This window comes from Danio rerio, chromosome 3, assembly GCF_052040795.2.
Source record: "Danio rerio strain M-AB ecotype USA chromosome 3, GRCz13ab, whole genome shotgun sequence".
In the NCBI taxonomy this organism is placed as follows: domain Eukaryota; kingdom Metazoa; phylum Chordata; class Actinopteri; order Cypriniformes; family Danionidae; genus Danio; species Danio rerio.
This window is the reverse complement of record NC_141023.1, coordinates 14,509,866-14,523,290: the sequence shown is the minus strand read 5'-3', so window position 1 is coordinate 14,523,290 and position 13,425 is coordinate 14,509,866. Positions and strand designations below refer to the sequence as shown.

At 33.7% G+C, this 13,425-nt stretch overlaps 2 protein-coding genes across 6 annotated transcripts in view; one reads left to right on the top strand and one right to left on the bottom strand.

Annotated features, from left to right (window-relative positions):
* Positions 1–506: 506 nt before the first annotated feature.
* tspan10 (tetraspanin 10) lies at positions 507–8,931 on the bottom strand. 3 transcript variants are annotated; one of them, XM_087244092.1, is made up of 3 exons: positions 8,791–8,931; positions 5,921–6,546; positions 507–1,220 (listed from the first exon to the last, which is right to left on the bottom strand). In XM_087244092.1, the coding sequence occupies exons 1-3, from the start codon at positions 8,875–8,877 to the stop codon at positions 890–892; spliced, it is 1,044 nt and encodes a 347-aa protein (XP_087100218.1). In that variant the 5' UTR covers positions 8,878–8,931; the 3' UTR covers positions 507–889. The 3 variants fall into 3 exon arrangements, 2 of the variants coding, with proteins under 2 accessions (XP_087100218.1, XP_087100219.1); XM_087244093.1 differs by having other exon boundaries at positions 5,921–6,543; XR_015480502.1 differs by lacking the exon at positions 507–1,220 and adding an exon at positions 1,925–1,998 and having other exon boundaries at positions 4,314–6,546.
* The window catches only part of si:dkey-282h22.5, a 38,155-nt gene continuing 25,699 nt past the window's right edge, over positions 970–13,425 (top strand). The window contains exons 1-3 of one of the 3 annotated variants that reach the window (XM_087242019.1): positions 970–1,236; positions 5,936–6,555; positions 8,840–9,018. The gene's annotated coding sequence lies outside the window, so the exon portion shown is untranslated. Of the gene's footprint in view, positions 1,237–4,420; positions 4,457–5,935; positions 6,556–8,839; positions 9,019–13,425 lie in introns of those variants that run through there. The other 2 variants (XM_087242021.1, XM_087242020.1) reach the window with 2 other exon arrangements.

Here is a 13,425-nt window from a genome sequence, read left to right as displayed (position 1 = left end):
AATATTAACCATATTATGGATCATCTTCCTCATTCTCACCTCCCTTGATTTTTTTTTATTCTTCTCATTATTATTATTATTATTATTATTATTATTATTATTACTACTATTATTATTATTAGTCTTGCTTTCTTTTTATTATTGCTTGCATATTTCATTATGTATGTTATACATTTTTATATGTATCTTTGTGTATATAATTCCACCTTTACACCCATTTACTATTTTACACATGCATGCAGGCTTGTTTTTGTGAATTGTTGGGACGTTACATTGGTTTCTGTTATTTTTATACTGTACAGACTACATTCACTATAGCTCCAATCCTACTTTAAATCCCAACCAATTACAGGAACATTTATAAGCACTCGTTCTGTGTGATTTATAAGTATTTTGAGAAAGACATCAGCAAAGTCTTCAAAACTCACCACCTTCTTGTAATACCTCTGTCATGCCCATGTAGTTATACAGATTTGTGTCTTGATTTGTCACAAAAACACTTACAATTGATTTTACAGTATAGGTTTATTTAAGCGTCGTACGCCGAAGATTACAGTTTTGTTTCTACATTTTTCTTTGGTTAGTTAGCTTAGTGTGCTTGGGTTTTATGTTATATTTATTTCTTAATTTTGTCAACACTCTTGTCTTTTGTTTGATATTGATTTATAATTATTTACATTCTAAATTTTTCTATTCACTGTTTAAAATTATTGATTTAATAAATCATTGATCTTTGTTTTATTTAGACTATGTTGTGGTTTCTTTTTTTTCGTCCAGCACCAGAAAACTCACTTTATGATCCGACTCATCCTTTATGTAAGCATTAACATGTATCAATTGCATGTATCTCTTTGCATGATCATAAACAAAAGCAAACATCTGAACTCCTTTATTGCAGTGCCTGTAAGTACGCCTGGTGCTGAGCTCTGGTCCACCTTATCTTGTGCAGCAGACGAGCTGTTATGAACAGAGTGAGTATCTGGATGCCCAGCAAGACGATGACCACTGTGACGATCACCCCGCCGTTGTGCTCCATCCAGCGGGCGACGCTACCTAAACAGCCACCCAGGAAGATCACGCTCTGGGCAGAGAACTCGTCCAGCTGCTGGGCGCCCACTCCACACTGACTGTTCCACACTGTCCCGTTCTCCAGCGGGTCGATGCAGCAGGATGGGGGCACTCCGCAAGCCTGCACCCCTGGAGCGGAACAGTTGAAATACCTGCGCCAGAGAATTGGTAAGACTCACTCAAAAGTAGTGGATATGATGTGATACTTTGAAGAATGCTGATACCTGTAACCATTGACTTCCATAGTAGGACAAAGACAAATGCTGTGGAAGTCAATGATCGTCTTTAAGTAGTGCCATTTAAAGCGATAGTTCACTTAAAAATGAAAATCATGTACTCACCCCTTACTTGTTTCAAAACTTTTTTGGAATTTCTTTCTTCTGTTGAACACAAAATAAGTTATTCTTAATGCTGGAAACCTATTGACTTCCATAGTATTCGTTTTTCTTACTATGGAAGTCAATGGTTACAGGTCTCCTGCATTCTTCAAAATATCTTCTTTTGGGTTCAACAGAACAAAGTCAAAGAGGTTTGGAACAAGTGAAGAGTGAGTAAATGGTTATTATTTTTTGGGTGACCAATCCCTTTAACTTGCTTGAGTAGAGAATAGTCTTAATTTGTCAACAGTAGGTAATAGTTGGTAGAAATACCTGAGATTAGAGAAATGGCTGTGGGTGAGACTCACTCACATGCAGTTGATATGACGTAATAATTTGAGGAATTATGTACCTGTAACCATTGACTTCCATTGTACAAAAAGACCCCCAAATACTATGAAAGTCAATGGCCGTCTATTCTATCATTCTTCAGAATATCTCATATTGCGTTCAACAGAATACACTCCAATTTTTTTTGTGTGTGTGTGTAAGTGTAATTTAAAGTTATAAATAAGATAGTTCAACCAAAAAAATGAAAATCTTTTACTCACCCCTCACTTGCTTCAAACCTTTTTGGTGTTTCTTTTTTCTGTTAAACACGAAAAAATCTGAAAAATTCTGGAAACCTGTAATCATTGACTTCCATATTACTGTAACTGTGAGCTTAAGTATTATTATTTGTTTTTCCTACTATGGAAGTCAATGGTCACAGGTTTCCTGCATTCTTCAAAATAGCTTCTTTTGCGATCAATGGAAGAAAGTTAAAGAGGTTTTGAACAAGTGAGGGGTGAGTGAATGATTATTTTTGGGGGTGAACTATTCCTTGATCTTACTTTTTCAACAGCAGGTAACAATAGGTTGAAATACCTGAGACCAGAGAAATGGCCATAGGTGAGACTCACTCAAACGCAGTTGATATGATGTGATATTTTAAAGAATGCTGATTCCTGTAACCATTGACTTCCATAGTAGGAAAAAAACAAATACTATGGAAATCAATGGCCATCTGTTCTAGCATTCGTCAGAATATCTTCTTTTGTGTTCAACAGAAGAAACTTTTGATCTGATTTTTAGTGTCATTTAAAGAGACAGTTCACCCTAAAATATAGATTATTTTCTAACCCCTTGTTTCAAACCTTTTTTTTTTTTTTTAAGTTTTTCTTCAGCTGAACACTAAATAAGTTATTCTGAAAAATGCTGGACACCTGTAACCATCGACTTCCATAGTAGGAAAAATCAAATACTATGAAAGCAAGTCAATGTCTGTCTTTTCTAACATTCTTCAGAATACCTTGTTTTGTGTTCAACAGAAGAAACTCTGATCTTTACATTTAGTTTGAACTGATTCTTTAAGTAAAGTTTTATCAACACATTTCAAGAGGATCACGTTCTTATGAATGACCACAGCTGGTGCTGCATCATCAAACACTAACCAACCAATCAGCAACATAAATATTCTGCCTTGGTTACTTTAGACATCCTTGTTTTTTAACCAAACCCCCCATTCATCCCAACTACTTCCACCCTGTCCTTCTTCAATATTAGGGGAGTTCTTGAGACCTACCTGAGCTTGGACTCCTCTCTCAGTAAACTGGAAGGAGCCCTGGGCTCGTGGATCCTTTGAGCTCAGGGCTCTTTCTTAGGACAGCATGCCAAATTTTCTTTTATTTAATCAAGCGTCAGATAAGTGTGAACTCTTAAAGTTTCATTTAAAGGGATAGTTCACCCAAAAAGGAAAATCATTAACTCACCCCTGACATGTTTCAAAGCTTTTGAAACCTTCAACATAAAATAATTTATTCTGAAAAATGATGGAAATCTGTAACTATTGACTTTCATAGTAGGAAAAAACAAATACTATTGAAGTCAATGGTCTTCTGTTCTAGCATTCTTCAGAATATATTTAGTTTTGTGTTCAACAAATGTTTAAATCAGATTTTTTGTGTCATTTAAAGCGATAGTTCACCCAAAAATAAAAATCATGTACTCGCCCCTTACATGTTTCAAACCTTTTTGGAGTTTCATTCTTATGCTGAACACAAAATAAGTTATTCTGAAAAATGCTGGAAACCTGTAACCATTGACTTCATGGTTTCCGCTACATTCATTCTTCCATGGCGGGGCGCCACGACAATATTCATCCCTCCACATCTACATTACTGCTTCTCATTCAAAACATTTTATTTTTTGAATAGCGGGTAGTAATCGCACCAAAACATATTAAAGGGTAAGCATAGTAGTGCTATGCGTCAATTGTTTACCCTTTAAGGTTATGTGCTGACTGACAGGCGCGTGATGCCTGAGGCCAGCAAACACGACGTATAGCCGTTTTACTTTACTTCAGGACACATTAATATCGCTCTGTAGGTTTATAGGGAGACATTCATAAATATTCCTAGCAAATCTAATAAATGCTGGAGACACACTTGTTACATAAACGCACTAAATTGCACTTCAGCAGCATTTATTTGAGAGCGCACAAGATCTGCGCATAAGACCTTGGAGCGGCTTATATTTCAAGGGGCGTGCAAAAAGTTTTGTGCACGAGCAGAGGAAATCGGCGCAAGCAAAGAGATCCGCATGCTGTAGGCTATTACATAAATGCGATCTCGACTTGTAGTATTGCGTTCATGACATTTGTCATTGAAATAATGCCACAGGTAGATCTGTGTAAAAAAGGCCTGCCACGACAGCTGGAAAAAATCCAAGAGGAAACATTGGACTTTCATAGTAGGAAAACGTAAACGTCCGTCTTTTCTAATATTCTTCAAAATATCACGTTTTGTGTTCAACAGAAGAATCTTTTAGTTTTGTGTGAACTATCTCTAAGTGTCATTTTATTTACTTATTTACAAATTATTTACTCACCCCTTACTTGGTTCAAAGCTTTTTGGTGTTTCTTTATTTCCTACTGTGGAAGTCAATGGTTTCAGGTCTCCAGCCTTCTTCAAAATATCTTCTTTTTTGTTCATCAGGCAAAAAAAGCCAAACGGGTTTGGAGCAAGTGAAGGGTGAGTAAATGATTATTATTTTTTAGGTGAACTATCCCATGAACTTAAGCTTGAATATAGTCTTACTTTGTCAACAGTAAGTAATCAAAATTGGTATTTCAAAATGAGAAAAACACAATAAACCCCAAAGTACTGGAAAGGAATAGGACAAGAAACACTGGTATGATCAAGAATAACAAGCAGGAGACAGACAGCCAAATCCAAACCGTCATCCAGAAAGCATTAAATATACTGGAGGGGGCTCTTTATAGCTAATTATGTTGTATAATCTGTGTATTTAAGAAACGCTGGACTACTGCAGTGTTGGAAACTCTGACAATGACTAATGACATCAGCCTGTGTCTGGATTCCCTGTAAAATCAAACAGCGCAGTAAATCATGTGAGGAGAGTTCCTTTCACTTAAATATTAGTGAAAGTTTATTGTGTTTAATAGAAACAAGTTATGAAAAAGAAAGTTGATTGAATTAAGCTGAACTTAAACTGTATGAGTTTGCTGAAACTGGCAGATTTCTAGTTCCCAGCATGTATCGTGTCAGACTGTAGGGAGGATAAATGTTGAGATTAAGTGTTATTTTGTTTGTTTTTTTGCACACGATTAACATATGGAGTCATTAATTGTTCGTAAATCTTGTGCTGTGTTAGGACTTACTGAGCTTTTTGTTATGGTAAAATTTGTAGACCATTATGGTGGTAAATACACTGTAAAATATCCGTAAATTAGCAGTTTACTGTATTTTGTTATCATGTTTAGATGTTTTTTCCCATTTTTCTTTGCTTTTTAGCTGCATTATGGGACCTTAATCTTTTTTTTTTTTCAACAACTTTTAACCTTAAAACATATGAAAAAGTGACTTTTATTGACATTTTTATTAGTTTAATGTGGTGTTGTATATGTTATGATTAAAAAAACCAGTACATTTTCTGTTATTTCACAGACTTATTTCTCAATATCAGAGATGCCCAAATAGGGCCTGTGTAATCTTTGGTTTCGCCCGTCATCCCATCTGAGAAGAGACGGAAATTATTGGTTAGGATTGGAAGTTGTAAATGAATCCCTTTTTTTCTTTTTTAATGAGCATACTGTTGCTCAAAGGATATACCAATCGGTGCTTTTGAAAACACTATTGGTCGGGTTCAGGAAAGGAGGAGGGTGGGTCAGTCAGCTGATAGCGGTCTCTGGTGGATTTACGTGAGAACAGCAGGCACGAATGGAATGGAAAAAAAATTTGAGATCTCAAAAATCGTACACAGCAGACTCTGATGTGTTCCTGAAAGACTTAGATCCTGAGATGTACCTGGCGCTCTCCAGAAATGTATATAAAGGTACGTTTTCAGAATGAGCCTGGGTGAGCTAAATGACTAAATGCAAGCGTAACGTTAAGATGACTTAATTGAATCAACTGATTGAGTTTGCTCAATTGAATGACTATTGCAAACTTAAGAATATGAGAAGGTGCACTCACACATTGATCTCCCAGTCTCTGTAGGTGTCGGCCCCGCAGCACTGCAGGCTGGTCTGGATCTCATCAGTGATAAATCTTAGGTCCAGGTCATCCTGATACCTCACGATAGCGGTCAACATGCCCAAACGTAGGTAGTCCTCCATCTGAGCCTGCATGCTGAACAGTGCAACCGCTGCCAGGACCTGTGCCACCACCAGAAGAAAAACCGCAGCCGAGAAGATCCGTAGGAGACACATGTTCTCTCGCAACGCCCCGATGCATCCCGTCATGCTCAGCAGGGCGAGGACCAAACCCAGGAACAAGAAGAGCAGCATGGGGTCCGTCCCAATCCCGCTGATCTTCTCCTGAGCGAAGGACTCTTTGTTGATCAGACCCCAGAGACCCAGCACCAACGTGGCCAGGCCCAGGGCTGTGAAGAGCAGGTTACTGGAGATCAGCAGGTACTTGAGGAGGTAGTCGCTCCAGCCAGAGGTCCCAAAAGACGCTGGACTGAAGCGAAACCTCTGTGATGAAGATCTGGACGGTTCTTCATGGCTGGAGAAACTGGAGCTGGTGTGACTTCCTGAACTCTCGTATGTTCCCAAGTATGAGGCAGCGGAGGCTCCTTCTGATTTCCTGACGTCCTGCTGGATTGGGTAAGAGGTCAAAGGTTGTGACTGCATTTGAATACACTTTAATGCATTTAAGTACGCTTCAATTTGGGACACATTCACTAAATAGTTTTTGTGCATCATCATTGTTATCATCAGCAGCAGTCGTAGTAGTGATGATAATAATAATAATAATAATAATAATAATAATAATAATAATAATAATTGAATATATTTTATGATTATCATCTATAAAATATTAAATTTTTATTTTAAATATGTTTTAATTTGTATAATTTTTTATATTACTGTACAATTTATAATAACAATATAATATGAATAATATGAATAATAATCTATGCTTATTGTTTATATTATGATTAATATTTTATCATAAATATGACTTATTATAGCATATAAAAATTAATTTAATAGTTTATTTGTAGAGATGAGTAACTAATTGTAAATAAGGATTTTTTGTAAGTAATCCTAATTATTAAGAATATCTAATAATAATAATAATAATATTCTTCATAGGTTATTTTAAAATTATTATCTCAACAGTGATAATATAGATTAATATAATAATTATTGTTATTACCTAAAATATTATTATATAAAGTGTTAGTAATACTTATCATAATAATTATTATTATTATTATTATTATTAATATTAGCATCATCATAATCATCAATAGCAACAATATGGCTTATTATAATTAGTTTAACATGTCATAATAACATAATTTAAAAAAATAAATTAATAATCAATCATTATAAATTAGGTTACCCTAATAATTATATATTATGTTTATTCATTAGTTATGGTAACCTATAATTTATTTTGATAATACTAACAATAATGATCATATAAATTACTATAATAATGACAAATTGTGATATCAAATTAGTTAGTTTATAGGGGAATTATTTGCACATATTCAAATTAGTTGTACATATCCACAATTTATATGAACACTACTAATAAAGATAATAATAATTATAATTATAGTAGTAAGGACTATAATAATGACAGATTATGATTTCAATTAATAGTGTTAATAATAAGTTATTATCATCACAAACAATATGACATTTATAATTATTATAACATATCATAAAAACATGATTATTTGGAGAAATTAATAATTCATCATTAATGATTATTGTAATTAGAAATAATGATTACCCTAATAATTATATATTATGATTATTCATTATTTATACTAATATATAATTTAAATGAAAAATACTAAATATAATAGTAATAATATAAATTACAAAAATAATGACAGTTAATATTGTTAATATATTGACTTATTAATATTGCTAATTAATTATTAGCAATATTAATAAGTTGTTAACATAATGAATTATTATAATTAGTATAACATATCATTACAACGTAATTATTTATAAAAATTAATAATTAATCAATAATAATGATTGTATTTATTAAGAATGTTAAACCTAATAGTTATATGATTATCCATGAGTCATACTAACCACTGATATCAGCTATTAATAATAGTAATAATAATAATAATAACTTATTACCATCATAAGCTTTATAGAATATTATAACTACTATGACATTATAATAATGTAATTATTTTTAGAAATGAATTATTAATTTTAAATAATGATTGTAATAAATAAACGTTACCCTACCAATTATATATTAGAATTATTCATTTGTTATACTAATCTATACCTTTTATTAATAATGCCAACAATAATGTAAATTACTATAATAATGACAAATTTGATCAATCATTAGTAATAATAATGAGTTATTACCATCATAAACAATATAGCATATTATAATTAGTATAACATATAATAATGTAATTATTTGTATCAATTAATAATTTATCATTGATATTGATTACCAATAATGTTTACCCTAATAATTATTTATTATGATTATTCATTAGTTACACTAATGACTATAATTGGTATTAATAATTCTATGATAACAATATTAATGATAAGTTATGATGTCAATCATTATCCTCTGATGTCAATCGTTATCCTCATCATAAACAGTCTTATTATAATTGGTATAACATGATTATTGATCATTAATAATAAAATAATAATAATCTTGCATCATTGCTTGAACCAGAAACTTAATCAAGTGAAAGAGGAAAAAAATGAAAATAAAAAGAAAATAAAAGATATTTGTTGACTAGATTAAAGAAACATTAAAAGCACAATCACTTGACACATTCAGCAACTAAACGTTTAAAGACGATAAGCATAAATAAATCCCACTACCTTTGTAATAAGGGGCTTGTTCTCTCCATTCTGATTCCTCCTCTCCCAGAAAAAGAGAAATCTCCCAAAAGACGGAAACCACCCCATTCCTCCCAAACAGCGGGAGCGGACGCTTTCTGTTCCCAGGACAGATGTGTGTATGCGTGTGTCTCTGGTCTGCTGTGTGAGGGGGCCGTTGCGCTGCTGTTTCCAGCATCATGTGAGAGTCACAGTACTGAGGATTACAAGGTCAGAGTTCATGGTGTCCTGCAGGCTCACAGAAACACTAAACACTGCGTTAGCATGAAGCTGCACTGTGAAGAAGAGATCTGTTCGTTAGTAATTATTTGCACCCATATTGAAATCTGATACATAAAAATGACATATTTGGATTTTACAAACATAAAAATATACACTCACCGGCCACTTTATTAGGTACACCTGTCCAACTGCTGGTTAATGCAAATTTCTAATTAGCCAATCAGATAGCAGTAACTGACATGGTCAAGATGATCTGCTACAGTTCAAACTGAGCATTTTCACGCACAACCATCTCTAGGGTTTACAGAGAATGGCCCGAAAAAGAGAAAATATCAGAGGAGACTGGTTTAAGCTGATAAAAGGCAACAGTAACTTAAATAACCACTGGTTACAACCGAGGTATTCAGAAGCTCATCTCTAAATGCACAACATGACATGCCACTCGTGTCAGCTAAGAACAGGAAATTGAGATTACAATTAGCACAGGCTCACCAAAATTGGTCAATAGAATATTGGAAAATGTTGCCTGGTCTGATGAGTCTCGATTTCTGCTGCGACATTCGGATGGTAGGGTCAAAATTTGGCATCAACAACAAGAAAGCATGGATCCCTCCTGCCTTGTATCAATGGTTCAGGCTGCTGATGGTGCTGTAATAAGTGGAGGGGATTTTTTTCTTGGCACACTTTGGGCCCATTAGTACCAATTCAATCCAATAGAGCACCTTTGTGATGTGGTGGAATGGGAGATTTGCATCATGGATGCAAATCTGCAGCAACTGCATGATGCTATTATCTCAATATGGAGCAAAATCTCTGAGGAATGTTTCCAGTACCTTGTTGAATCTACGCCACAAAGGATTAAGGCATTTCTATAGGCAAAAGGGGTCCAACTAGTAAGATGTACCTAATAAAGTGGCCAGTGAAAGGACTGCAAAATGGGTGCATGCATATTTTTTCCCAAATATGTTTCCACAAATATGTTCATATATATATATATATGTAGAAAGGGGACATTTTTTAAATATTTAAAAATATATGTTGCAAATGTGATATTTTATATATGTGAAATCCAAATTTGAACTTGTATGTCATATATCAGATTTCTATGTGGGAGTTTCATTAATCGGTGCTTTAAATTTATTTAATTGCTTTTAAATATGATTTTAGGGACCTCAATCACTCATCTGATTTGCTGTTGAAATAATACAAACAAACTTTTATTGACATTGTTAGCAGTTTGACATGGTATACTACAGTACAAACACAATGTGCAGGTAAAAAACTGGCCGTTTACAGATTTATTTCTGTATGCATTTAATAAATATAAAAACATCTACATCAAGCATTGTCAGAGCAGACATCAAGGTCTCATAATGCAATTGAAAACTTCAATTAACCCCCCAACAGCAAAAAAACCCCACATATATCATGAGCAAATTGCTGCTGTAAATTAATGGATATTTTTCCAAAATGCACAGTTAAAATGGTGATGACTTTGTGCAAGAAAAGTATGCAAATTAGCACATACATCATTTTGCATATTTAAGCATGACATTTTAGAAAACGCACAATAAAAGTTTGCAATCAATCAACTAGTTTAATATGGTAATATGATGACAAACTTTTTTTTTAACTTGAAGTGTCTTAGTTTAAAAAGCCTTAAAGGGGACCTTTTGTGCCCCTTTTGTAAAATAAGATGTAAAATAAGTCTCTGATGTCCCAAGAGTGTGTATGTGAAGTTTCAGTTCAAAATACCTTACAAATAAATGTTGTAACTTGTTGAAACTGCCACTTTATTGGCTTTGATTCAAATTGTGTCATTTCGATGACTGTCGCTTTAAATTACCTACAAATAATAAATAAATAAAGCTACAAATACCTATGTGTCAGCATAACAGCAAATTCAAAACTAGAATAGCATTATCTCTGTCACTAAACTGGTGTAAAATCAAATGGTGGACAGCTGCTTCTCACTCAGGGCTGTCTATTCTATAAGGGAAAGATTGTCACTAATCGGAGTGACTTTCTCCTTCCAATGACACACATATATATAGGGGGAATGTCAATTAAAGTGTTTCTGCAGGCTGTTATTATACAGTATGATTAAAAAAATAATAATTCATTACTTTTTACCATTAAAGGCTGGCTATATTTACACACTGCTGCCACATAGCAACCTCTTTAAAGTTTATAGTTCACCCAAAAATGGACTTTCCTTTTTTTGTTGTTGCTGAACACAAAACAAGATATTCTGGAAAATGTTGGGGGGAAGCAACCATTGACATGAATAGTAGAAACAATAATGTCAATGGCTGTGAAGATCAGATGCTGTTAAACATAAGCAGGTATGAATCATAACACCAAATGCTGATGATGTATTGTATGCATAGATGTGCTGCTGGCGTGTGTGTGGGTTTGTGCAGATGTTCTCCTCGGCCGGCCTCTGTATTTTGAAGTGGAGAGCGCAGCGCAGTAGGTATTCATGGAATGAGCAGAGCAGATTTTTCCTTCTCACAGCTCCTTCCACACCACCTGAGTCCAGAAATATTACTCATGCAGACACTGCTGTCTGTGCAAACTCCATTAAACTCTGCTCTGCTCTTCTCCATGTCTGCACACTCACTAATAAACAAGTGCATTCCTCTAATCAGTCTTATTTGAGTTTGGTTGTTTGAGATTTTTTTGTGTATAATAATAATGATAATAATAATTATCATTGTTATTATTATCATCATTATTTCTATTATTATTATTCTTATTTGATTATTATTATGTAATTGGTGTGTGTGTGTGTGTGTGTGTGTGTGTGTGTGTGTGTGTGTGTGTGTGTGTGTGTATATATATATATATATATATATATATATATATATATATATATAAATAAAATGTAAGTTAATAATAATAAATATTATTGCTGTTGTTATTATTAAATTGATAATAATAAAAGTAAATATCCATTAAATGTATCTATTTCTAATATATAATGATTAACAAAGTAATAATTATCATAAGTTATTATATAAATATTATTACAGTTGTTGTTATTAATAAATTTAGTTGATGATGAAACATATTACTAAGAAATAATCCATTATATAATAATTATAATATATCCCTGAATATGTCACAAATATAATATAAACTAATTAGTTTAGTAATAATCATTATAATTAGTTATTATATAAATATGATTTCGTTAATAACAAAAACAGTTATTTCATATAATAAAATGGTTAGTATTATAAATAAAATGAATGTTATTGCTGTTGTTATTATTATTAACTTTAATCGATGATGATTCATATTACTATTAATAAAAATTCTAAAATATTAATGAGAAATATATGTGTGTATATATATATATATATATATATATATATATATATATATATATATATATATATATATATATATATATATATATATATATATTAGGGATGTAACGGTATTGTAGATACCGTCATACCGCAATATTAATTTTTTTCGATATTACCGAAGTCGCATGACTCGGTAAAACTATAGGTCTTCTGAGAAAATTTGCTCAAGCGAATGAAGCGAACGGGAGGTAGCTGAAACTACATTTCCCATCAGCCCAGGCGTGGCCATAATCCTTTGCGGTCTGTTGTCGCTACAGATCCAGTAATGCGGAAATGGAGTGTGCTGCTAGTAGCGGAGATGAAAAAAAAGATGGAAATGATCGAACCTAAAGCGGGTGTTGTCGCCGCGCGCGTACTGAAGAGCGGTGTTGTCGCGCGAGTTCTGATCAGCTGTGTTGTTGCGCGCGTACTGTAAAGCGGGGAGGGGGGGGTTGAGCGCGCATACTCGAGCGGTGTTGTCGCGCACCTACTGAAGGGCTGGACGGAGGTTGTGTCGCGTCGCGGGGGCACTTTTGATCGTTATGGAAGGGCATTTTCTATCCAAGACTAAAAAGGGCATGTGCACTGCACATGTTGAGCCCTATGTGTGCACGTGCCTGCAAGTTGGGGAATACGACTAATAGCAGTCATGGGGACTGCAGAAACACAGCACACTGTTCAGATTGATGCAGACATTGACTTGTACCGCAAAGAGACCTCTAACTCACTCATGGTTTGTCCTCTCAAGTGGGGGAAAGACAATGCACAACGTTACCCACTGCTGTCAACATGGGCCAAGTCATATCTCTGTCCCAGAATCCTCAGTCCCAAATGAGAGGGTTTTTTTTATGTTGCAGGGGACATTGTAAATACCCAGAGACCAGCTTTTACCAGATTATAGTTATATGATAATTTTCCTTTAAACCCATCTCTATCTAAGTAAGTGAGTGATTGATTAAATGTTGAATGTGATGAGTTTTTAACACTACTAAATTTAAACTTTATTTTTTTACATGGTTTAATACTTTTTTGTTATTAA

Bases quoted from the DNA above. Each gene is read 5' to 3' on its own strand.
- tspan10 (XM_087244092.1), bottom strand. From the start codon at position 8,877: ATGGGGTGGTTTCCGTCTTTTGGGAGATTTCTCTTTTTCTGGGAGAGG. The intron at 6,547-8,790 runs GTAGTGGGATTT...TACCCAATCCAG, and splicing joins ACAAGCCCCTTATTACAAAG to CAGGACGTCAGGAAATCAGA. The intron at 1,221-5,920 runs GTGAGTGCACCT...TCTCTGGCGCAG, and splicing joins AGAGACTGGGAGATCAATGT to GTATTTCAACTGTTCCGCTC.